This window comes from Cheilinus undulatus, linkage group 16 (assembly GCF_018320785.1).
Source record: "Cheilinus undulatus linkage group 16, ASM1832078v1, whole genome shotgun sequence".
In the NCBI taxonomy this organism is placed as follows: domain Eukaryota; kingdom Metazoa; phylum Chordata; class Actinopteri; order Labriformes; family Labridae; genus Cheilinus; species Cheilinus undulatus.
In genome coordinates this window covers 35,497,384-35,524,519 of record NC_054880.1, presented here as the reverse complement: position 1 = coordinate 35,524,519, position 27,136 = coordinate 35,497,384, and the positions used below count along the sequence as shown (strand labels likewise).

General features: G+C 41.5%; 1 protein-coding gene across 2 annotated transcripts in view; it reads right to left on the bottom strand.

Annotated features, from left to right (window-relative positions):
* gabbr2 (gamma-aminobutyric acid (GABA) B receptor, 2) overlaps positions 1–27,136 on the bottom strand; it is a 316,006-nt gene that overhangs the window by 58,523 nt on the left and 230,347 nt on the right. For both annotated transcript variants that reach the window (XM_041807934.1, XM_041807933.1), the window contains one exon: positions 24,313–24,435. In XM_041807934.1, coding sequence (XP_041663868.1) covers positions 24,313–24,435 — 123 coding nt within the window. The remainder of the gene's footprint in view (positions 1–24,312; positions 24,436–27,136) is intronic.

Below are 27,136 nucleotides of genomic sequence, written 5' to 3'. Positions count from 1 at the left end.
CAACACTAGTATGGTGTGCTTCTTTTTTGAGATTATACTAACAAATATCACTCATTCTCTCATGTGTAGCATGTGGCAAAACTCTCATCCTAATGCAGAAAGACACTGAATACCGTTGACCTCTGTCTGCCAAAAAAACTTAGGACATATTTTTAAAACAAGGAGACAGCATGTTTGCAAGTAGCTCTGCAAGAAAGGATATCAGAGCTAAGTGGATAGGGTGTAGTTCAAGTAGTGCCATATGGTTTACATCCTCCTCCTCCTGTGATGCACTTTCTGGAGTATTGATCCAGGACCTGCATAATCTGCCTCTGCTCTTTGTGTTTCCGGAGGTTTGCGGGTGGCAGAGGTGGCTGCAGACACCAGAGGGGGCAGCGAGGGGAGGGAGGGGAAATACGAGAGCCCAAGAACAGCTTGTTACAATCACTGGAGTGTAAAGAGGATCACAAATATGGGACATTTATAGGGACATTAAGAAACGATAACTATCACTTGTAATTTGATGATGTTGGGCACAGAGTTCTTGGCTGCACTGGTACATTAAAAGAAGCCAGGAGGAAATTATCAGCTGTGAAATATCCTGCAGATCTTCACCAGGATGAGGAGTTTCCTTAAAAATCAAGATATTGATGTCTTAACACGGTAACCTGTACTGTTATCCTGCCGTTAGCACTTAATTTGAACTATTTCCCCCTCTGAATGTTTTGTTCCCTTCACCTGCACCAACCCTTCTTTCTACTTAAAGAGCATTATTAATAAAGCCTGCAGCTACAGTCATGATTTTACTGCCAAGCCGACAGCAGAGAGTGTGCAGGCTGGCTTTAAAAAAGATTCAAGCTAGGATCAATCTATGAAGAAAAATCACAGGGGTCAAATCAAATCTCTCTGTGCTCCACTCTCGGTGCCAATAAAAACTCCTCCAGGGTCTTCATTTGGAAATGACAGAAGAAACAGATCCCTGATTGAACAGGAAGAACAGAGAGTTTAAACTGAGGGGAAATTCTCTGGCACATAAACACTTAACTACATCTGTCACATCACATCGTCAGACAGAAGAGAGGAAGGCGAGCACTCAACAGGTACTGTACAACTAAACATTTTTTATCCACATCCATCTGATATTTGCTCATCCCCTTCAAGGTCTCATGGGGCTAGAGCTGATCCCAGCTGTCACTGGGTGTGAGGCAGGTACATCCTGGACTGATTGCCAGTCAATCACAGAGCTGACCTATAGAAACAGACAACCAGCCAAACTCAACAACAGTCAATTTAGAGTCGCCAATTAACCTAACGATGGTGTGAACTGGAGGGAAGCCAGAGTAAACCTGGAAACTTGGAAAAAATGTCATGGAGAGCTGGGTTATACTTGTCTCCCTTCCCCCACTCTATTTTCCTGCTCTGGTAATCAGCTTGTATGGGTCTCTACTCACCTAAAGGGATATTTCTGATTTTTTTAAGTTGGATTGTATGAGGCAATTGGTGATAGTAGTGCCGTTAGCTTCTTTAATAAGAAATATGTGAGAAGTAAGCTTATACAGCGTCATTCATGGGTATAATTTCTTAGCGTAATCAATCAAATTTAAGGTAAAAATGGGCCAAAAAACAATGCTGGCTCAACTATACGCTATATATGGCATTTCTGTAGCGTAACGACTTACTTCAGCTCAGCTTTGCACTTCTGACACAAGTACTTTCTGGGTTTCATTTTTACCATTAACTGAATGTCAGTCAAATAGTCTACTTTGTAATGTCTTTATGAACATGGGAGTCTACAGACTGTGGTGGTGATGAAAGGAGTAGAGAAAGATGAGGAATGGACTTCTTAGGAGGTTGAACCAAACACTGATGAGATGCCTTGGAGGTGGCTGGGGTGGAGGAGGGTTGCAGCGATCATACTAAAATGACAGACTTACTGTGTAGGAGAGGAGAACAGATTTTTAAAACCCACTAAATTATGTGGATAAAATAAACCCATGAACAGCGCTATATAGCCTAGCTTCTCACTGCAATTTCTTATTAAAGGGAAACGCACACTGAAATCTCTGGAGGCTAATGGCCCTACCATCACTAAGTACCTCATAAAACCCAGCTTCAAAAAATTTGAACACAACATGTGCTTTTTTTCTGGAATTATTGCTACAACTCAATGCATGCTCAAGCTCTCACAATGATATATGCTCCTTGAATGATGGAACACTTCTCTGTAATCCTAGTGCAGCAAACAGTTAGACACTTCCCCTGCACATCCATCTTGCAAAGCTTGAACCTGAAAAGTTTATGCCTGGCCTGAGAATATACAGACTAATCAGTGCCATTTAAAGGGACAAAGCAGTGACTAAAGGTAAGGTTTAGTTAAGCTGCAAGTCGGTGAACAATGACTGCTAGTAAAGCTATTAGCTCAGATGTAGCAGCAAAACGGAGCAGGGTTTTTATCAGAACAAGAGAACATTTCTGTATCAAAAAACTCCTCTTCTCATGACCAATGGGGTTGAAATGAGCCAAAAAATAGTGTGACACTTTAATCCTTCTCTCTTTGCTTCCTCACGTGTGCAGGCTGTGCAGGTGCAGTTCGGAATGAAGCTAAAATGAATCCAGCAGGACGTCAGTATCGGTATCTGCATCTGTATTGACAAGAATGTTATTCTTAACATGGGCCCCGATTTTCACAATCAATGAATCGTTACTATCCATACAGACAAATGCTCCCACTTGTACATGACTGATGAACACTACTTCGGCTACAAATGGAAGCCAAAACACTTCTCACCCTAAAGTCTGGTCCCAATTGTACAGATTCAACATAGATAAATGCCTGCATGATCAGCAAAATCCCCCACATTAAGATTGTCTACTAGGTTTTCTGTCTGATGTGTGCTTTATCATCTCCATGTAAACTTTTACACACCTGCAAACACATCAGCATGTTTCAGTACAAAGGGCGTAAGCCAGAAACAAACATCAACAGTTTGTCCCATCCGACTCAGAAGATTTATGGGTGGAGGCACGACAGGCGTTGTGCCAGCTTTTTGCAGCAGCGTTGGGTTTAATTATCTGACCTTCCTGTCGACTCTCGCACAGGCGTCCTGCCGATGGTGAGTACTAATCAATGTCACCCTTGGCAGTGTGATGATAAGTAGCCATGACACCCCTTATTCTCCCCTTCTCCCTCGTCAGATATCTTCAGCTTCATCTCCTGTAACGGCTCTATCTCAGGAGTTAAAGATGCCTCTTTTCCTCCTGTAGCTTTCCTCTTTCCCTTGTCACCTCTTTTTCTTCCCTTGCCTCCCTCAAGTTTCCTCCAGTCCCCTATCACTCCTCCTTCCCTGTCCTCCTATCTCCAGCCCTCTGTACTGTAAGTGTGAAGTCTGCAGTGTGCCCGAGGCTCAAGGTCTTGTGTAAAAGAACTCTTCCACTTAGCTGGATGTATTTGTATTCCCGGGCTCAGAGTGCTGAGGCAGCGCCGGTACTTTGTTCAAGCAGTGGAGGCGAAGTGCTCTCATCTCCCCATTGCTGCACGACCTTGGTGGTCTCCTGTACCTGACGCTGAGGAGCTGTGCTGTGTGCGTGCTTACACTGTTTCTATATATGTGAGTGTATATGTGTGAGGTATCTGCTGTTAATCTTGCCCCCTCCCCTCGCACGTGTCATTGAAGTCTGGAGGTGATGTGCTCCTGTCCTTGAGGTGAATTCAGCTCTGCAGACTGTGGATTCACATAAATAGTGATTAATATGAGACTGAAATATCAATAGACGTCACATTAAAATGATCCTTTGCTCACATGGCTGCTCATCTATTTATGAATCCAGCATTCTTTGTGCTGTTTTAGGCTAAATATCTTCCCAAATCCCCCGCCAAAAGATCTGTACCTATGATCCATCACAGGATTTAAGATTGCACCCCTAACTGATAAAAAGTTGCAAAGTTTTCCTTATAGTTAAAGGCACAATTTTCTGCTGAGTCTGCACTAAACTCAGTCAACTTATCATTGATTGAGGCTCTTGTTTCCAAGAAAGAAAAGTCCACCTGGTTCAATCCCTGGCATCAGAACGTTCAGCTTTGCCAAGCGCTGCGTGCCAGGCCAGCAAAGGTCGTTCAGTCTGCTTGGCTCAGCACTGCTGACTACTTCTCGTTTCTGTCTACACAAACAGCAGTGATTAACAGCGATCAGGAAGGTGGTGGTTGGCCAGTAAGACTTGGAAGAGAATGAGAAAACAGTCTACAAGTCAATGGAAACTACTTTGCTAAAAGAAAAAAATGTCAAAGTGTTGTGGTTGTGCCATGATATGAATGGCTCCATGTTTTCTATTGTAGAACTAGTTACAGAGCTGGCTGGGAGATGCATGATGCCTGTTGCAAAAGATGTGAACACAAAGACTGGAACTATAATGTATCTGTTCTCTTCAACTGTCCTGTCCAAGTGTAAGTCATACAATTCTTTTGACAGTCAAATATCACCTATTGTGAATATTTACTGTGCAAAAATGTGCAAAAAAGGTTATTTCTTCAAATTGTCTCATCTTAACGGCTCATGTAAAGGAAATGCAGATCTATTCAGAAATGTCTGAACTAATCTTCTTGAACTGATTATCACTAATATATACTTTGTCTTGTCTAACTCTGACTTGGGCTGAAAAATACAGGAAAAACAGAGACTGCAAGAGTTTTTTCTCTATGTGATACATATATTGCCATTTTTAAAATAAAAAATGAAATAAAATCAGATGGATCAAGTGCCTTTTATGTCCATTTTTCAAATTTAATAAAATAAATTCTTATTTGGTCTTTATATCATACTGGGTTTCCAAATATCACACAGGCAGACTGAGACTAAGTATGTTCTGTAAATGTCATCAACAATTTCTAACGACTTTCAAAGTTAAGTTTAGTCGACATGATCAGGCCCACAAGTGCAACTGATGGTTAAATGAGTACCTGCACGGTGGATCTGTTGTGACTTTCAAGCCACAGTGCACACTGAAGCTCAAAAGCAAACGGTATTTTATTTTAATCGCTACGTCCGTGCCGTAAATGGTCCGGTTATTAGCGAGCACTGCAACATGATGCTTTTAACAGCGCGAATCAACTGACCTAGGATCAGCCTTGCGTAACTCATCTACATCTGCATGAAGCTTTATGCAGTGACGGCAGCAGCATCACCTGTTGCTTGACATAAGAGGAGACTCACAGATTTAGCTGCACTTTTCTGACTTCTGAAGGTGGTTTCAAGCAGACTTTAATGCACGTTCATCACAGCAACAAGAAAACATGCAATTCTGGCTGAAATCCAAAAGCACAAAAGAGGCAGCAGAATTTGCACCAGGTCCCCTGAATATCACACATCGGTGCAATGCCATTAAAGGGCATGCACATAACGCCATTGGGATAGAAATATGATACATCCCTCAGCCCTAACTCTGACTCATTTTAAAAGTGTGTAGGTTGTGGCTTAAAACCTGAGGTGACAGAGTGTTTGCGGAGGCCTGAGACTGTGGAACAGTTCAACTGAAAACGTGTTTTCTTTAAGCTCAATTTGAGCTTTGGCATCTTGACATTGTCTGTCCTTATTTGTACTTTTTTCTCTTGCAATTTGAATATTTTGTTATTTGTTTAGCACTTTACTGCCTTCTATGTCTAAAGCCTGTGTAGCACTTTGGTCAACTGTGTTTGTTTTATACGTGCTATAGAAATACATTTTGACTTGACTCTACCAGAGTGCCACATCTTTGATTTACTACGTTGCGCACTCATTGCTACAATTACAATAAAAATAGAAGCTTTTAGATTTTGGCTGTATCTTAGGGCAACCAATGCACTCTAGGGCGCTCAAACAGAGTTTGTTTTCTTAAGTTTAGAGCTGCTTTACATTCGTGAATTTTCTGACTGATGTTACATCCAACAGCTGATGGATGAGTGTCTGAGATAAGAATATGAGATAAGAACAAATCACATCGAAGCAGCAATTGAATCAAAGCATTCAAAGCTTTGCATGCTTCCGTGTTTGTGCAAGCATGCACAAACTAAATAAACTATTCTCCTGAAGAGAGTCCGCACAGGTATTTAGCAGTGTTATGATGAACTTCCTACGCATTTGCCATCATTAGCAGCTCCAAGGGGTGCACATGGAGGAGGAGGGGCCTGGGAGCAGTGATCCAAATGGGTGACAGCTCCATTTCTTCACTAGCTGCAACACCAACAGTTTAAAGCGTCAGCAGCATCTGTGATATTTGTAATTTCCAGTTTGGTATTTTTTCTGTAATGACAGCAGTAGGTCCTGTGGCATACAGATTTTCCGAGACAGATTTCACCTTGACAAAAAAAATCTTGTGACATGTTGATCTCGTGAGATCTTGTGGCACGAGACCTGTCACAGCCCCACTTCTTAATGTATTTGTACAAATAACTTGGGTTAGATAACTTTCTGCACCAGGTGGAGCTGTACAACATGAGACAGTGATGACACTGATGCATGCAGCCAAATGTTAAAACTCAGTCTAGTAAGAATCACAGTATATCTGCAGGTGTGTGCTTCAACTGTCTTCATCCTCTTAACTCTCTTTGTCTCAAAAGTTTCAAACAGAACTACTATGGCCTAACTGGCTTCTTTTTAGCTGACGGCTGGTGTTTGGACTGGTGTCACAGAGCCATGTACACTTCATGAGACAGAAACATGGCCCACTGCCAAAGAAAGTACATAGGAATGAAAGCAGGCTGAAATGGGATGGATGCTATTCTCCCTGATGAAAATTTATTTAGAAATTTAGATATTTATACTAGAACCATAGGGTCTAACCTTCACCCGCTCTCTTGAGTATTCCTAATTAGGCTCCATTTTTAAAAGATGAAAGAGGAAAATAAAACCTCAAGAAATAGTTTATGTGGGCTGCACTGGGACATCTAGCAGCTAGGAGGAAGCTGATTAGGTGTTGTCTGAGGTCTTGAGGTCAAGGGTCGCTGACTCACACATTCTTGTGAAATCAAGCAGCTTTCTGAATGTTAACAAGGTTAATGACGGTCAAATGGGAGGCTGGGCCGACAATAGTTTGAAACATTTCTGTCTAAGTGTACCTCATCACCACCTCGCTGCCTCTGGGAGCACTGTCATCATCATCATTATCATCGTTGTCATCGTCACTAGCAGTCATTGCCGTCATCAAGAGCTGCATCACTATTTCTAGTTTCTAACTAATCGTGCCCCAGCCTGCAGCTAGATGAGATAGAGCAGCCTTTGTGTAAACTGTGTGCGTGTTGAGCTGTAATGGAATCCTCTGGGCTGTGGATGAGCAGGGGAGGAGGATCATTGATGGATGTGTCTGGTCACTGATGGAGGGTGTCTCTAGTATGATAGGGGGACAAGGAAGGAGATGAAGGGAGGAAGAGGCCAAATTAATGAAGAAATGTGAGGATAGGAATAATGGAAAGATGGGGAGGAACAGAGGAATGCACAAAATGAAGGGGAGAAAATCACAGTCATTGAGACAAATTTCAGTACTACACTGTTTCTTATCACTTCCCAAAACAAAACCAAAAAAACATTTTATTTAATACTTTTTTTGTATTAATGTGTCCATGGGGCTGTTGGCACTCACCATGATGAGTCCTTATGTTTGGTCTGATGACAAAATTCAAGGAAACAAAGGAGGTCAGACATAAAGCTGATTTAAAAAGGAACATAAAAGAAGAAAAAAAATGAAATCAGGATAATGTTGAACAGCAATGAAGTTATGAGCTTGGTCATGATATGAAGGAACATTTGCACAAAAACTGCTGTTAATAAATGTCGGTTCTTTGAATATGACGTCGTGTAGTGGCTGAAAACTCCCCATGGGGGGCAAGAGGTGATTTCTGCATAGAAATGCTACTAAAAGGCCAGGTTCTGTGTTGTTTGAAAATAAAAACATGTTTCATTCTTAAGCTACTTTTGTGATCTGGAAGTAGTGAAATAATCAGTCAAAACAAAGTTTTAAAAACTTTACTGAGAAACGGCAATACACTGCTCTGGATGAGCAGTGTCACACAATGCTCGTGTACAGTCTATTTGTACAAAGCAGTCCAGTTTTGTCATGGTTTAATTCATTGAACTCTGATCTTACCCATGCTCCCTCAGCTGATGTCAGTCCAGTCTCTCTCGTTACGTCTCTCCAGATCATTTGGCACACCTCAGAGCTGGTTGTTTGGCTCCCAAATGGCTCTTCATTTGGTACCAGTTTGACTTTTTAAATGTGGATTCAATAGCAACAAAGGATGGAGGAAAGGAAACTGGCACTCAAATGGGAACTGGCTACCGTGACTCACATAAAAGAGCCGTTTCTAGAACAGGCTTATTTGTGAATGCCACATCATTACTCAGCCACTCATCCCACAACATTTATTTGGTTAATAGTACATCTATGTTACATGAAAAGTATGTTTGTGACAAAATTAAGATTTTTTAAAAAATATGTTAAAGGGTCTCCACTAGCCTTTTAGCTCAGTACAAGACTCCTTTAGACTCTTGTCTCCCTTTATTTGACTACATTTGAAGCCAGAAGGTCTGCAGGACTGAGACACTGGTTGCCTCAATGCCAGGTAGGTCTTGGGGAAAAGGGAAAAACACTTTTTCTGGAAAGTGCAGAGATCGTACTCAATGTATGTAGAAATTTCCTGATGATAGATGCAGTGTATGGGTCCATTTAGATTTTTAAGCACTAATTTTCCTTTTTTCTCATTCATACCTACTGGACACAGTTTAGACAGAATCAATGAAACCATAAAGTCATGTCAGCTAACTGTTATTCTGGAACAATCCACTCACTTTAAACTATCAGGAACTGAACAAACTTAAACTAAACAAATTCCTTGTGTGTTTAGGATCATGTTTGCTTGTATGTTTGAATACATTAAACACAGCCCATTATCTGGTGTCCACTCACTGCATATGTTAAATGTATGAGACCTTAGCTGTTACTGTGGGAACTCTTGACACCACTTTTCATTTGAAGACTTGTAATTGGTCAATTGCATACCCCTCAAGCTCAATCAGCTGTTGCCTAGCAACTGCAGTTAGGGGGAGCAGTTGGCAGAGGAGCAGGGGAACATGAGCAGAGTAAAAAATGTGAGAGAGGAGCAAAAAGGGAGGTGAGGGTGACGGTGGAGGTCTGGGATAATTTGGTGTGTTTGGGTTTATTTTGTTAGAGAGAAAAAGAGACGGAAAGATATACAGAGGAAAAAGTAAGGGAGGGAGGAATCAAACTGTGCAAAGAGATGAAGAGAAAGTAAATATTGCCACCCAATGCCGTTTTTGGACAGATTCACTTGTAGAGGCTCAGCCATGCACAGCCGCACGTCCAATTTACCCGCCAAAGTGCCAACAAACGGTGCACCTCTGCAGCAGTCCTCAGAGCCCCTTCCTGCAGGATTCACGGATAACACTGTCAGATACACATATCACTGCTGCCCCACACAAAGACAAATACAAGAGGGCTGCGAAAGCAGGGCAGAAATGATGAAATCATGTGCAAAATGAATCCTCTGCTGACTCGGCAGGTACAACTCATCTTCCCCTCTAAAAATGATGCATGCAGAAATGAGAACAAGATAAAACAAAACATGAAAATGCTTTCAGTGTTTTAACAACATTGAACACACTAGGTTGTTGAACCTTTGCTGGGGTAAAACACTACTTAACTGACTTAACACTAGACAAGTGTAGATACATCCAACTTTATTAGAAGAGGGGGCTGGACCACTCTGCTTCTGCTGTTGGCTTCAGTTATGATTGGATACATTTTTGAATCAGTAGCCATAAAGATGTACTCAAAACTCTAAAGGGCAAGTTAGTGACTGCTGGGACCTGCAGAGTAGAACACCACACAGAGAAAACCAAGAGTTTTAGGCCAGATTTGAATGTAAGTGGTTCAGTTTGACCATGAAAACAAAGATGACAACTGGTTGTTATCATTTAACCATAAAAAAGTCACTACATTTCTGTTTTGACCAGTATACCAATTAAATCAAAATGAAACAACAGAAGATGTATTTTACAAGCTGATTAACTGCTTTTGTGAGCCCACAGTAATTTTACTAACAAAAATGTGAGAAAACCTGCCAGTAGCACATTTCCTGAAGTAGCTCCTAAATATCCTCTGCTGTTGCCTGTGATGGTGCCCACAACCATGTTTGTCTTTCTCTTAGATGATTTGTCAGAGTTTGGCATTTCAGAAGAACAAAGAAAGATTATACTCTGCTGGTTTAACTGCTGCTAAAGAAATGATTTTGTTCTTCTTGGAAGTCTCCTCATTCTCTCGCCATCTGGTGCTGAATTCTGTCTTATCTCAGAGCGATTTGAAAGCTCACGCTGATGCTGCCATGGTAAACTCCCTATACTTTTTAAAGGCCTTCTTTATGTCAGCAAAGTAGACTTAGTTTCAACTAATTGCTAATGCAGCAGTTTTCTATGTAGGTCGAGTTATTTTGTCCTGTCCAGGTGGAGGGGAGTCACGACTCTTCGTGCTGGGCTGGGCATGTAAAAATAATGACAGGTCTTTGGGACAGCAGCGGTGATTCCCAGGGTAAAACCTGTGACACATTTACTGAGAGGAGCTCTGAGGACTTTATAAAAAGCAGGTCAATGTGACATCAGAGGCCACCATAATGGTTTGTCCTCATGGTAAGGTAAAGGAGAACCATGACAATGAAGGATAGTTAACTTATAGAGAAATATGAAACCATCAGGCTGTGATATAAACTATGGTTTCAAGGAAGCAAACTTTCTTATCTATTTTTATGTTTTTTATGCAAATCTTGAGCGAGAATATGCACCATATGTTGTGTATTTTCCAATAGTCTTTACTGGTTCTCGCCTCTGTTCGTATATGTATGATTATCTACTATTACTGTTTGTATATTTAACTATGTAGGGAGCTTAATATGTGGAGTCTGAGTTAAAAAAAAACAATTATAATAATCATAATGTATTATACTGCATTGCTTGTATCATTTTTTTGTCTCAGTGTATCTCATCATATTGTATCATACCTTAAAAGAGTTTACTTTAATGCAGGCTTTTGAAATTATCTAGAGTTTTATTTTACCATATTATCTCTCAACTCAACTGCATTGAATCATATCATGCCTTCAAACACAGAGTCTTCTTTTACGAAAGCTTCTAGTATTTGGAAGGAGTTTCTTTATCAAAGTATCATGTCTCACTCAGTCATATCCTATTGTATTATATTGTATCACATCATATCATATCTTGCAGTATATTTTATTGTTTTTTTATTGTTTTGTTTATTGTCTTACCGTATTGTATTGTACCCCCCCCCCCCCAAAAAAAAACAGTCTACTTTCATGCATGCTTTTAGAATTTGGAAGGGGTTTATTTACCAAAGTATCATGCCTCACTCAACCGTATCATATCTTAATGTATTCTGTACCTTGAGAACAGTCTACTTCAATGCGGGTTTTTAGAACTGGAAGGGGTTTATGTAGCAGAGTATCACATCTCACTCCATTGTATCGCATTGCATTCCATCATATCTTACATCGTACCGTACAGTCTTGTATCGTATCGTATTGTCTCTTAAGCAGTCTACCTTTATGAAGAATTCTAGCACTTCAGTTAGCATAATATCATGCCTTAACTCAGTTGGATTTTATTGTATCTTATATCTTACCATAAAAAAACCCAAAAACAAACAAACAAACAAACAAAAAAAACAATCTACCTTCATGCAGGCTTTTAGAACTTGGAAGGAGTTTATTTACAAAGTATCATGTCTCACTCAGTGGTATCCTATTGTGTTTTCATGCTGGCCTCCAAGATCTTGAAGGCGTTTATTGATCAAAATATCACCTAGCATGGGATAAGTGGTACAATTAATGGATAGATGAATGGTATTTGACCATGTCTTATTTTAATGTACTGCAATGCAAGTCTGTATCAGAAAGTACCCAACAGTACTATATGGTATTGTATTGCTTAGTATAGTATGATATTCTGTCTTGCAGTTTGTTTAGTATCATATCTCTTTGTATAATATTGTTCTGAACCAGGCTACTATTCTTCTATATAATTTTATATTACACTCAAATTACATGGTACCATATTGAAACTCTATTGTAAAGTCAGCCTAATGTGTGCAGAACTTAAGTCCAATACAGTTTTTCTCAGGGGGATATTAAATATCATAAAAAATAAACTGAATAGGTATCATATATTGTATTTGCTCAGATCCTCTCTTAATCTTTAATCTTTTCTTGTGCAGAAATTTAGATTTTGGGAAGGTTCGCCCGTCTTAGCAGAAGAGTTTGATGCAATGCATAACCATCCTTTTCTAAGATTCTCACTCAGCCACACAAATGACCAAGAAATGTGTGAGCTTTATGCACCGTTCCCTTTTGTTCCCTCTCGCTTCTTTCCTTCTTCCCTTCAGAGGTGGTCGATGAGAAGAGGCCTAGGTGGGAGGTGGTTATCCCTTAATGACCCAGTTTACTTTGAAATGGCATTGATCTTAGCCAGTGCTCAACTCAGTGCTAAGAAAAGAGCCTCAACATCCACATTAGCAGCACCTTATAACCATCAGTGCTGCATAGGACATTGTTCTTGGGTCGACAGAATAAATACTTAATGATTCTCAGTTCTTGTCGTGTCACATCTTCGTCTCTGTCATCAGGAATAAGATTACTCCAGGATAAATCTGCATTATTCAATTCAGGCTTTGCTAAATCTACCCAAATCTGGGATGAGATGTAAAAGGCTGGGGTGAATCTAATTTAAATGTTGTTTTTTTCCATAGAAAAACATCTATGTTTAATCTCCCTCAGAATGTAATGTTGGGGATGGAGAGCTAACAAGATTAAATGAAATGTAAAAAGGACTATCCTCTCCGCCTGCTTTCACAGAGCGCGGTGATAGTGAAACAGGAGCATTGTGTCCTTCAGATAACATTCACACAATCAAACTGTTGACTGCAGTGGAGATCCTGAGCAGGAGGGCGGGAGGAGGGGGAGCAACAACAATGAGGGCAGGTGAACGTGTGTGTAGGTGTATAACTGCAGCATGCTTAAGGATCAGAGGATAACCTAAATATCAGTGCAGTAGTGTTACCAAATACATAGAATTTGCACAGATTTGTTAAGAAGACGTTAACATATTTCACTGTTTTTGTCTTAGCAAAGCAAGTTATGGGTTAAACTGTAGAATGAGATAAAATTAAATGTGCTATCTTTAAGAGCTGTTTTCCCCCTGCAGTAAATCAAGAGCATACCATATTTACACACCACTACACCACAGGACATCCCAAATCAAGAGTGGAAGTATTCAGTGTGCGTTGCACTGTCTGCTTGCCCTGTAGCTTTGTTTCCCTTTCAGGAGAGCCACATAAAGTAAAAACTGGATCTTACCCCACTTTCTCCTATTGTATCCACTCATTATGCTACGTGAAGACAGCTGGCTACAGCCTTGCCTTACTGTAAAGAAGCAAAAAGGGATCACACTTATTTGGGATGAGTAAGCCCAGACAGGTATGAAGCCGCAGTCTTGTCTCTGAATAGGAACTAATTTTTACAAAAATAATGTCCACAAATCTCCTAAAGGTCCGGTTCCTGCAGGAAATACAGAACTAGACAGGTTTTTGATTAGATGTTTTGGGTTGGTGGTCTGCAGTCAGTCAGAAATGGTGTCAGCCAATCAGAGAGGGATGGTGGAGTCATTTTCTCACTATTTTGATGATGGACCACAAGGGCTTATTAAGGCTAAGTGGAAATAAAGTTTCAGCAAAAGTTCTAAATTTCATAGAAAATTTTCCTTCCCAAATTCCACCTAGAATTTCAAATTCCAGCATAAAAACTAAATATTCTAGTACAAAACTGCCCAAAAATTACACCTAAAAGTCCAGAAAATTTCCTCCTGATGGCTGTCCTCCAGGCCTGCACCAGGCCCTATCTCCCAGCTGACCCCTCTGTACATCTGGACCAGCCCACTGGGTCCTGGGCACCCAGTATGCAGTGAGCTGGATCAGGCCTGGGAATAAAGTGCCCATAAAAGCGCAGTTGCCGGTCACATTCAGGCAGCTTACCCTTCCCATCCTTGCTCTCCTGTCAGTATTAGACTCACGGTCTTGCCCATGTTACCTAAAGATGTGCGAAGAGAACTTGTCACAAAACAGTCCAGGCAGCATCTCTGGCCATCAGTCAACCAGGCTTCACAAGAGTATAGTAAGACTGGGAGGACCAAGGAATGGAAGGCTCTGACTTTCATCCACATGCTCAGATACCGGGAACACCAGACTGTCTTGCCTAGCAAACCCATCGCCCTGTGCACGGGTCAGAGTCTGTGGCTGATCTTAACCTTTGCGGTCAATGGATCAATGGTTTACACTGCCAAGGTAGTTGACCTGCTCTACAACGTCTACACTCACCATTTACAGACACAGATTCTTGGAAGCATGCAACAATTGCCTGGATCTTTGTTGTCAGTCAATGCAATCAGCAACTCAAATCAGCAACTTACAGGGATTAATACGATGGGTGAAACTGGGGTCTTGACAGCAGTAAAGAGGTCAGGTCTGGTTTGAGAGCTGTGGTGGTGAGGCGCAGTATGTCACACAGGTGAGAATCAGTGAATCTGGACCTCAAGCGGTTCTTGTTCAGGTTCATAAGAGAGAAGGTCTGCTCACACTGTAAGCGGACCCAAACAAGCTCAGCATTTTCTTTGCAAGTGCTCGTATTTCGGGGAAATGTTCTTTATCCAGCTGCTGCAAGAAGTCCACAAGACAGAGCTGCTGGTGTCAGCTGCGCAGCTCATCGTGACACTGCAGCTCAATCAGCTCCGGCTGCAGATGATGCCGAGCATCATCGGGGTCCACGGAGAAAGGAGATGAGAAAAGGGGCATCATCCATTGGTTGTTTCTTTTCAACCAAAAAACTGTTGAATCTCTCTCCTAAGAGAGAAAAACAGCGCAGAGCTGATCCGTGATTGAGCCAACTCACATCGTTGTGGTAAATCACATCTCCATACTCCGCCCCATCTCCAGCAGAAACATTTGAAACTGTTGGTGATACAGCGCCTTAGCGCAAATGTAGTTGATAACGTTCATGAATGGTTTCACAACATGTTCAAATTTAGAACATTTAGGGCACAGGACCTGTTGATGAATAATACAGTGGAGCTGAGCGGCACTGCCTCCTTGCTCGCTGACCTTGCTGCATATTAGTGAGGCTAATCCACGTCACTCACCAATTATTGCGGGAGCGCCGTCTGTTGCTATCCCTCTTAGTTTTCTCCATGGCAGGTTCACGTGCTCCACCACTGAGGCGACGGACTGAAATAAATCCACCCCACCCGTCTGGCCCTCAAGACTCTTGAGGTCAAGAAGTTCTTCAGTAATGTTCATTTTAGCATCAACTCCTTGCAAAAAAATCAGTAACTGAGCAGTGTCATCAGTGCTTTCATCGCAGGCAAGTGAAAAAAAGGCAAACATTTGCAAATTCTGTTTTTTTGTCAGGGCAGATGTTATCCACCATCTTCAGAAAACAGTCTTTAATAAATTCGCCCTCTGCAAAAGGTTTTCCATGTTTTGCAATAAGCATAGCCACTTTGTAACTAGCCCAGGTAGTGTGTTCCTTTGACACCTTCGCCCGCGTAAAAAGCCGCTGCTGTGAGGCCAGACTTGACTCAGCCTGCTTCACTTTTTCCTCCTGTTCACTGTAGGACAGCCGCTGGTACAAAGTATGCTTTGTCTCAATGTGTCTCTTAATATTAAACTCTTTCATAACAGCAACCATCTCTGACAAATGAGACAAACGCAGCTACTCCTGCTTTCAGTAAAAAAGTAGTCAGCTTTCCACTGCTCCTGAAAACGGCGACCCTTGCTATCAACTTTCTGCTTCTTTACAGTAGCCATGTTTGTTGTTGTTATCCTGCCGCTATCAAAGATGCTCTAACCTTGTCGGTCATGGGCACATTAGTTCTACCTGAAAGGTTCCTACTTGGTGCATAATAGCGCCGAATTCTTGAGGTGAAATGAAAAATTGCACACACAAAATAAAATACCTTGTTCAATAGACCAAGAATGTGTGGCAAGCCGCAAATAATATATTTTGAGAGACAAGCTGCGGGCTGTTTAAAATCAGCCCCTGGGCCGGAATTGGCCCATGGGCCGGACTTTGGGCATGCCTGACCTAGAGTAATTTAGCCGGCATGTTTCTCTCCCTCTGGCTGCATCTGCAACTTCTCCAAACAAACCCTCCATATAGCCAATCTTGAGTGGAACTGTGGACACTGCTGGGTCTCTATCCCACCCTTTGAACATTGAAACAGATAATTTACAAAGGGGGACAGGGTAAATTAGTAAAACAGGATAGCGTGAGGAAAGGAAAATGAGGCTGAAGTACAGAGAAAAAGCGGAGAGAACAAAAAGGTAAAGTTTCAGGTCAGCCTGAGTGTTGTGCACCTGTACTGCCATCACAAGCTTGTTTTTCAATTTTTTCTGCTTTTTCAGCGCTCCAAGGAGAGCCAGCTGGCCAAATGAGAAAAAGCAGGAGAAAATGGGTGCAAAGACTACAGTTCTGCAAATAGAAATGAAGACAGGCAGATGTATACATCAGTCCAGCATTGATCTCAGTCTTTAGCATGTTTACAGCAACTTTATCCCAACATTTATTTGGTGACAAATACATAACCTCATATGTGACCATAAAAATCTGTGATCATGCCATCACCTTGCCCTCGTCTTAACATCCCATAAAGAGGAATATTTCCCCATTAAATGCCACTAGAGAGAAACACATCTGCTTGCTACTGCAGGGATATGATAATGGGCAGAGATCACAGCACTGCTAAAGCACTGAGATAAACCTTCCCTCCCTCCTTTCTCTCTACTTGCCTCACTGCGGACAGGTGTTTACGTCAGAGGCAGGGAGGCAAAGGGAAATCTCTCCTGAACGTGCACAGAAATTCACACGAGTTTGTGCGTGTGTTTGCACACCTTGGTGCTTGAATTCCTTCATGGATGTTGCAGATCTTCTCTGCATGTGTCACCATGCAAAAGTGGGTGCCCTAACCTGCTATTTCTGTCTCACGGATCAACAGTGCCGCTCTCCGCGTTATGGATGTCAGAAAACCGTGGCCGTTACCATGGCGATGCCACACTGCAATATTCTTTTTTTTTTTTTGCAGGCTGCCTCCCTGCCGACGCTTGCAGCAGCTTCCAAGCTGGGATAAACGACAATGAAGGGAGGGGAGGGAAGAGGAGACAAGAGGACAGACCGGAGTAGAGGGGGTCTGCGGCAGGATCCAACTGAATGCTAATCACGCTTTCTTGACGGTTTGTCCTTCATTATGCAGGAGACAATGCAAAGGACAACAAGGGAGTGTGTTAATGTGTATGTAAACACAGGCATGCTTACTAAAATGCATCCATGCATGAGTGGGAGTGCACATTCTACATACACACGCAAGATCACACTTGTAAACACAATACAACAAACATAAAAAAGAACAATTCACACATATATCATGCTCTCATGCTCCTGCACACGTGTGGAAATTGACACGGCAGCATATGTCAGAACTTCAGAGCTTAATCTGATGTCAACCCTCAGTCTGCTCTGCAGCTCAAACATTCACGCCATTAACAAACGCTCAACTATTAATGAGCCACAAAATGGATCTAATTGCTCACTGCAGCCCAACGTCTCCATCAGCATTCCCAAGATGTTCCTGGATCAACCAGTTATTCCTGCTCTCATTGAGCTCTCAGGGAAAAAGGAGACACTGATACACAGAATACTTCCTGTGCTGTAGGGATTCAGGGACTGAGAAGGGGTTGCCAAGCTGCTTGAATCGTATCTGTGTTTTTAGTCAGCATATGCGGTTTTCGTTTTATGTGCAGTACATTAAAAAGTGCAGCTCAGAGGCCAGGCTTAGAGGTCGGCGACAACGTCAAGGTCGCAAACCCGCATATCATCAGAGTCGACTAATTAAAATAAGACTCTGGGGTCACTCTCCTCTCACTGAAGACACTCAAAGACTTCACTCTCCCATGTTCTCTGGCCCTTTCTCACTTGTATTTGGCAGGATATTAAATCAGTCATGTTTTATGAAGCCTTCCACAAGGATCTATTGTCAGCCCCTTCACGGTTTCATTTCCATGCTAATGTTAATAAAGGATGCAAAGGGGGATGCCCTAGTTTTGCTAATAGTGCCTCATTAAGCTTAGCTTGCTGGATTGGGAGCAGTGGGTGAGGCGGAGTGATGACTCCGTCCATGCTCAGACTGGGAAAATCCTGGTACCCAGAAATCTCTACTGTAGTCATTTTTAAACCAACAGTATTTACACCGATCAGTAAGGGTGGAAAATGCTTCACTTCACTTTCTCCTCCAAGCACACAATTGCACTGATGATCCTTCCGGAGTGTTTTCACCTTTTTCGCTACTCAAAAAAGCAACCACAGTACCATCCCTGCAAACAATGTGTGAGTGACCTTGTTGCTTCTGAGTCAGTAGGGAATCCCTCCCGTGTGATGGCTCAAACAACAACTGCGCTGGACTACCAAGCACTGTGGCAGTTCAATAACACCAAGTTGTCATGCTGCATACTCCTGGGTACAGCAGGTAGATACAGCCTTGTGAACCCAAGGTCAACATTACTACCAATCCTCCACAGGAAGAGTGGGGGGGCTGGTGGAGGTGGGGTGATTCTGACACATGGAAGGGGGAAAAAATAAAAAGACAACAGACAGAGGAGAGTCACAAGGGAGGGATGGCCCAGAATAATGTGGGCGCTCACAGGAAACTTGGCGACTAATGGGCCTTCTCCTTTCCCCAATTACTGTAAGTCAGTCAAAGCTGATCTCTGTGGCTTCTGAGGCCTGTGGAGGCGAGCCAACATGGTGCAATTCCCCACATACGAGTGGGTGTTGAGACCAAAAATAGACCTGGTTCAAAGGGGAAACAAGAAGGGACTATGGTGTAGACACTTTGTTACAGGTACTGGAAAGAATATGAGGTGTGACCTAAAGTCAGCTAATTGAGGCCTAGCCTTTTGGTGCAGTTTATTCCAATACTCTTTGATTTCAGGTCTTAAATACACAGTTTCCATACTAATTTTCCTTTATAAAAATCTCAAATGCACTGTGCAATGAGGCAGAAAAGCTGCAAAGCTGCTGATATTTTTACTAAAACATTAACTTGTAGTTTAAAACTTCAGATCTCAGAATAAAGATAATGGTGCTGTTTTGTTTGGCCCATGGGTTTGCATGATATTTAAAATAATGTGCTCCTGCTGTCCTAATTTTATGGCACCCTTCTGTATGGGTGCCAAGCTTACCTATCCATGCCGATAGAGGGTTTGCACTGACGTCACTTTCAGCACACAACACAACTACTAATCTGGGCTGCATAACACAGCTGTGTGGGTGAGAACGAGAGAAAAACAGACTAATCATAGACCTTGAGCTCATCATAGTGAACACATTAATGCTGACAGCTAGTGGTGGTCTGTTAACCGGTATCAATTCAGTCACCGGTGACATTTCTGCCACAGTACGGAGTTTTGCAATACTGTCATCACCGGTTTAAAGTTATCTTGTGTTGTGATGCATAAACGTAGTAGACAACTCAGTCTGAGTCCAGTCATCAGCATGTTTCCCTCTGACACTAAAAAGCAGTCAGACAGCAAGCCAAGTTTCAACCATTTGTGTTCATGTGATAATTATATAGCAAAGTAATGAAGTAAAATGTGTGGTCTCTCCTCCTGAAGTTTGATGTCTGTAATAGCAGCAACATGAAGTGAGTGTTCGCTTTGCACGGCGTCACTATCGTCCTGTCTGGGGCTTTAAAGCCAGCTTGGTTTTAAGATGGTTTGTTTGTATCCCAGCACTGCAGCAATTTTTATTACAACAGCTTAAAAAACTGTTTAAAGGTCTGTTTTAACTGATGATTTGTTTGTTTAAAGTCCATGATGACTCGAAGAAGTGGACTGTGGTGATAAATAAGGTCAAAGAAGCAGCTGTAGACTCTGCAATGTAAATTTTAACTGCAAATTTAACACCTTCAGGTTGAAATTTACACTCTGCCAGAGTTTTTATGGGAACCACTGATAAAGTGTTAATATTGCAATACTAGAAAAGTGTTAACTATCAATTCGTCAAGTGTAAAATATTAACTCTATCATAGCAAAATCATCAGTGTTAATTCAACCTTCATGGTGTTAATTTTTGACACTAAAAGTGTTGATTTTACATATTAAAGTGTTCTTTAAGCACAATTTTGTAATTTTTACTTCTTCCTGCGAAATGCTAACCTGACACGTCAGATGGATGTGTTTCACACATCCATCTGGGAAAGTTTCAATAGGAAACATCTGAGAAAAGGCAGAGGATTTGAAAAAAACTCTGAGTGTGACTGGGTGAACGTTCTGTCTGTCACATCTCTACGGGCCAATCAGAGCAACAAAACATGTGACGTAGCAGCTATCGAGCTGCGCGTGCGCAGCTACTGAGGAATAATGCAAAACATGGCGACTATAGACATGTAAGTACTCGACTTTTGTCGTTTTTGAAAAGAAAACAACTCACTGCTGTTGTGTTTTCTTCTTTTAACGAAGAAATGTCAAGTTCTGATAAAACTGGCGCTATAGCAGGATTCACCCTGATCACTTCCTCCATAACTGCACCAGCTCTTGCTGCTGCTTGTTTACGTCACGACTCTGCTGTGCCTGAAAGTACTGCCCCTCGTCGCTGATTGGTCCTGTCACTTTCTAACAAGGCCCAAACGGTTCAGATGGGAGCTTTGTAGGATGGATTCGCCAGTGAGAAACAAGGAAACGGGTGTATCCATCTGCTTTGCAAGGTTAGCGAAGTGCGAGTGCTGTCCCAATTCTCCCGTGAGTTGAGTTGAGGGGTTCCATTGGTATTGAGGGTTATCACTCAAAGAAAGATGGCGGCAAATGCGGGGAAGAAATCGAGCTACAAATGTAAGTATTTGTTAGTAGAGATCTAAAAATTACGAAAACCACTCCAGTATCTTACTTCAATGTTATTTTAAGGATTATTTGCCTTTTTGTAGCATAACATTTAGGCTACTTTTATTTTTACGTGCCGTCTCATTCTTCTTCTTCTTCCTCTGAATCGACAGACTACACAGTTTTGGAACGCTACTGCTCTCTACAGACTGAAATCGTAACTGCTATTAAGGGGTGTCCCATTTCTAAGTCATGAGATGGCCCTTACACTTGGTTTTGAGAGGCGAGTTAGGACTGAGGGTTGAGCTTGAGGGTAAGATTGAGGGTTAAGGGGAGAATTAGGAATCAGCCTTTGTCTGTGATCTTATGCTCTGACATGACTGCAGAATGCCATCACAGGTTTGTTTCACCTCTTTTGTGTTATATCTTTTGATTCTCTAATACTCTCATATAATACCATTACAAGAGAAGGCAACAAAATGATTTTAAGGCTATATCGCCCAGGCCTACTTATAGCTCTATTTCAGACCTGTTAATGCAAACATGTATGATAAGATCTTCATCTGTGTGTTCTAAAAACCAAACTGAGGTTTGCTGAGAGGGACAAAATCCTTCAATGTAGCTCAGAGATCTTTTAAATCAATTTCACATCTTTTAATGTACATGTTTTGTCAGGATTCTTGCTGAGCTCTTGTTCCTGTTATATTTTGTTGTTCTCTTATAACAGTTTGCAACTTGGATTTTGAAAAGTGTTCTATTAATAAAGATATTGAATAAAGATACATTGAGTCTGAAGGTGTTAAGAGCATAAGAGCCTGAGGGCTTTGACAAACACAACGCTGCAGGGAAACTGTCTCCAAGGTTGGAATTTTGGTGAATTTGACTCTGTTTTTTGTGTTTCTGCAGGATTGCTGCTATACTAACATACTAGACTGATTAAATAAATAAGTAGGTTGTATTATTGTATGCAGTGATTATAAAGGTCTAAACCAGGCCTCCTGTTCTCTGTCTGCAGTGCCTATGAAATGGCTCAGATCCTTTATTATTATAAACACTGTGTTTGTCCTTGCTGTGATTTTCCCTTGCCTCTCTCTCTCTCTCTCTCACCCCTTTTCTGGGTATTTGGGTTGCCTTCTGGTTTCTGGTCCCACTTGACAAGCCCCTGGGCTTCTGAGCACAGAGGAGCTCCGGGCTGCCTCTCCCCCAGCTGAACTCCCAGGGGCCACTGCTGCTGGTGCCTGAAATCTGGCAGAGCTGGGGTGGACATGTGGAGCCTCTGCCTCAGCGCAGGCATGCATATCTCCATCCCCAGGGAGGATGCAGACTCCCACACTGAGTGGGTAATACGTTCACACAAACACTCCCCAAGCCGGGGGCTTACAGACTGAGAATACTCCACGAGGACCCGACTGCACACACTGACAACATTCACAAATGAATATGTTAAGCATGGCTTTGCAACACCCTTTAGGCAGGCTTAAATATATAAGTGGCTATCATCACAAAGGAAATGGGACTTTGTCTAGAGTCTACAAATGTGCTAAGCATACCTTCAGAGAACGCCAAAAGCAGCACAAGAATGTAAATAAGTCTGGCAAGATATCATGCGACACATAACTGGTTTCTTCTCCCACAGGAATCTTTTCATCAAGGAATGAATAGGAAAAAAATCTGAGCCTGACCTGCTCCCGGTACTCTTAGATAAGTGCTATTTATTACATCACAGGGTTTTTTTATTTTATGGAAACATAAAAAAAGTCAGAACTGGGTGCAAAACAGTGTCAGCCTCCTTACCGTCGCCCCCGCAGAACCTTTGCAACAAGCAAGCAAAAAACATGAAAATCTATTTAACACGATCAAAGAAGCCGCCATAAAAACCCTTGGTTAGCCGTGCCTTTCACTGCCCTCACCTTCTGATAACCTCGGTTTAGTACAAGGGTCAACGAGGATCCAACCAATGGCATCAATTTAGAAGAACATGGTAGTCGTAAACAGTCTAGCTGACATACAGGACTAAAGAGAACTCATTAGGGAGAAAGCTCCTCTTAGCAGCATCCACGCTCCGTGGTCTTCAAAGATAAATGATTCAATCGGAGCTGCAGAGGAATAATTGCTCCTGTTGTTCTGTTGTTCAGCAACAGTGAAGTAATATAATGTCCCCTGTTTCATACAAATACTGCCAGCAAATAAAAGGAACCACATAAAGTCATGTAAAAGATTTTAAAACAATCACGCTAACATGTTCACTGAAACAGACAAATGTGGAAAAAGGCTGATTTAAATGTGCTATCAGACTGAACATCATTGCTGCCTCTCTTGAGGTTTTCTCTGTCGTGCACTGATCAGATTTAATGAGCTGTAACAATTCAGCTTAAAACACTGATACAGTAGCCACCCCAGTAGTACAGTATCCCATAATGCACCAGCTCTATAACCCATTTACCACTACACAGCATTAGCTGCCCCTCGGCTTAATGCGAGCCCATCTTTTTGTGCAACAACTTATTAGATTGAGGAACAAATGAATGCCGCAGCCTCTTGTGTTTAACCAGTGGAACACTGAAGCGTCAATTTACCGGCATGAGCTGATATCCTTAAAAACCAAACCAGAAAAAAAAAAGCCTTGACTTGAAGCTTTTTAATGTATGCAGCACAAAATCTCCTGATTCAAGAATTCAAGCAGCAGTCTGCTGAACACAGGAGTGTAAGGCTGCAAAGAAAGACAGGCATAAGACATACTGCATATTTTAGACTTCAAAATATGGAAACTCAATCTGGCATTTTAACCAAAGTGAGTAAATCATCTGAGAAAATAAATATGCTGCTGTGTCTTGGCTTTTCACCGTCTGCATTCCCTTAAAGCTGCTGACAGTTGTGTGCTAATAAGTCATGCCTTACCAACAAAACACAATTCACACACATCAAACTCTCACGCCAAGGCAGTAGTTAATTTATCTGAGCCAATTTGGTGCACAGCTATACTAATCCTGAACCAATCACAGAGAATCTAAGTCTGCTCTAGCCAATCACAGCGGAGCAGAGCTCATTACTATCCACACCCTGTCGTCTCTCCAGCAAAGCCATGCCAGGAGCCTCTTTCCCAACAAGCTTTGCCAATGTCTTGCATCCAAGCTGGCAAATATCCGGCCATGGGATGAGCGCAGGAGGCGGCGATGGCTCACTTCCTGACCCAAAAATAACTAACACAACAAAGATGCTCGAGCAGCAGCCTGAGGCCAAAATTTTGTTTGCCTAAACTCAGATAACACAGGAGTTGGGAATCTACCAGCTGAGGCACATCAAGATAAACACAATCAAGGCCAACTCAAGATGAGTTGTGAAGACGATGAGAAAATTCAGACTGACCTCCAAGCTGTACTCCTCCACCGTCCTCTTAAGCGGGTCGACGATCTGCCAGGTGATGAGGATGCACAGGTCGATTAGCAGCATCCCGCCGACGATAATCAACAACTTCTGGTCCTTTATGATCTGGAGAGGGAAAAGAAGATGAGATGCTTTTGTTAGCCCCATAGCAAACACCTGTTAGCATTATCTATTAGTGTGTGCGTCTGTGGAGCGGTGTTAAACAACATTCTTCACTGGCCGGTGTAATTAAGTGATTTTTATCCCATCTGAGGACAGAGAGCCCTGTTGGTTTATTCTAACTATCTAATCAACAATGCATTTGGATACAATTAACAGCCTATGAGGAGAGAACACCAGGAAAGGCTCCAAAACTGTGATGTGTTGTCAAAACCAAATGTGCTCCAGGCCGGCTCCTGTAGGGGAAAGGTTTTTAGTTTGACTCAGTTTGTAAAGTGAGACGTGACAGAATTCAAATCAGGAACAGTGATGCACACTGGGAAGTAGCACAGGGGTGTGTGGCAGGAGTGGACATGCAGTAATCAATATACCAGTTTAAAAACCAGTCAAAAATGCTGAGACATGTCCTGTCACTATGGCAAGTGCAGCTGTCATCTTCATGCAATGCTTGTGGCCTGACTCTGTCAAAAATTGGCTCCATAGCTCTTCATCAGGCTATTCATGCTGTTTTGTTTGCCATTCAAGGTAACAGACACGGTATTACAAAATTAAAAGAGTAATGTCTTTAAATGCATATTCAGGGGATTAAGCCCCAGTCTCCTCCTAAAAACAAACCTGTGATGACTTACTAAAGTCCCATCTGAGCCTAGGATCAGAGATCTTAAGGTTTTTATTGAACTTTTATTGAACTGTAGTTTTACACTGCAAGTGAAAACACCACATTTCCTGATGTGGGCCATCACAATAAAATCACTCAGGGAAAACCACACCTGCAGACTTTTATTGTGAAGGATTTGTCTGTGAAACCATGTCTACCATTGATTTGACTCAAAACAGCAGTGCCAGCGAGTTTAAGCTGCTACAGAGTCCACAGCTGCTTTTCTGACCTTATTCATTGCCACGGCTCACTTCTTTGAATCATCATGGACTCAAGACAAACAAATCACCAGTTTAACCTCCTGAGACCTGGGCCTTTTTTGGAATACAATTTTAGTTTCTCCAACTTATTTGGAATAAGTGGAACCTGATAAATCCTAAGCCTTGACTTTGAAAAGAAAGTAGTTTCCACAAAAAAAGAAGATGTTATCTGATGATGGACCAAAATATAATAATTATACTAAATGTCCACTAAATCCATATTTAATTCTTTGAATTAAATATGGATTAAAAGGCAAAAAAAATCTAAGACATTAAATGAAACTCAACTAAAAAATAAATAAATAAATAAATCTCATAAAACACTCCAAAATTAACTATCCCCAGACATTTCAGTGAAACTTTCTGCCTTAAGATAACTTCACTTTTTCCCCAAGTAAATCACTTGAATTTCAAAGTAAATTTCATCTAAAATTTCCAAATTCCCAAAAATGTATGAATTTCCCCCAATTTCTATGGATGATTATGAAGAATTCCCAAAGAAATTCCCTCAAACATCCAAAAAAATTCCTTCAAATTTCCATTAGAAAATCAGGAAATTTTCACAGGGAACTCCCCACGGAGTTTTAATTTAAATACCCAAAAAGTTGCAAATAAATCCCCAAATTCTCATTAAAGTAGCTGAAAATTTTGAAGCATCTCCTTATACCTTAAAATTAAACTCTCCAAAATATACAAGCATATCCTCAAGAACTTTCAGGAACATTTCAAAGCAAATTCTCCCATTTTTTTTTATCTGATTAATTAAAAATGCAAGGGAAACTTGAGACAAGGGTGGCAGTAGCTCAGCCTGTAAAGACTTTGACAGGGAATTGAACGGTCATACCCTGGTTGGACTATATCTGGACTTTGGCCTGGTAGTTGGAGAGGTGCCAGTTCACTTCCCAAGTACTGTCAAAGTGCCCTTGAGCAAGGCAGGAGCCTCCAACAGCTCCTGGAAGTGCTTAAGCGAGAGCAGCAAAGCAATCAAAATCAAAATCATGTGCAAGCAGGGTCTCAGGAGGTTAAACACACCTTTTAACAGTTGTTTAAGTCATTGTAATATGAGCCGCTGCAGTGCTGGTCCACAGATTAACTTAAATGAGCCCAGCTTGTATCAAAGCCCCAGATAGGCTGACTGAAATACTCCCTTTATGTTGCTGTTGTAACAGACATCAAACTTTGTCTGATTTAAGCGACCTCACTAATGCTCCACAGAGTAAATGGGCAAAAAAAATCCCACAGAACCACTCCAAAATCTCAGAAAGCCTTCCAAAAAGAGCGGAGGCTGTTACAGCAGCAAAAGGAGGCCAACTCCATATCAAAGTACATGGATTTGAATACAATGTCAGTACAGTCACTGTTGGTGTAATGGTCAGGCGGCTAAAAACGTTAGTCCATATACAGAGTATCTTGTATTACAGGTGGAACATCCTACTGCTTTGGGAGCTTTGGCCCTTATCTATTAATATCCTGTAACATTTTTCTGTGAATATGATCTGAAGAGATCTTACTTTATTAACATTAAAGAGTGTAGCTTTGTCAGACGTCTCTATGCTCTACAGGCTGCTAGGATACAACATTTAGTTCAATAAAATATGTTTGATGTTTTTACATTTCTTGACCTTGAAAATGATATTAAGTATATAATTATTAAGTTATAGACATTCGGTTAGTTTCCTGTTAAATTTGACTGAATTTAAAGCTGGAAACAGTCTTAATGAAACGCTCA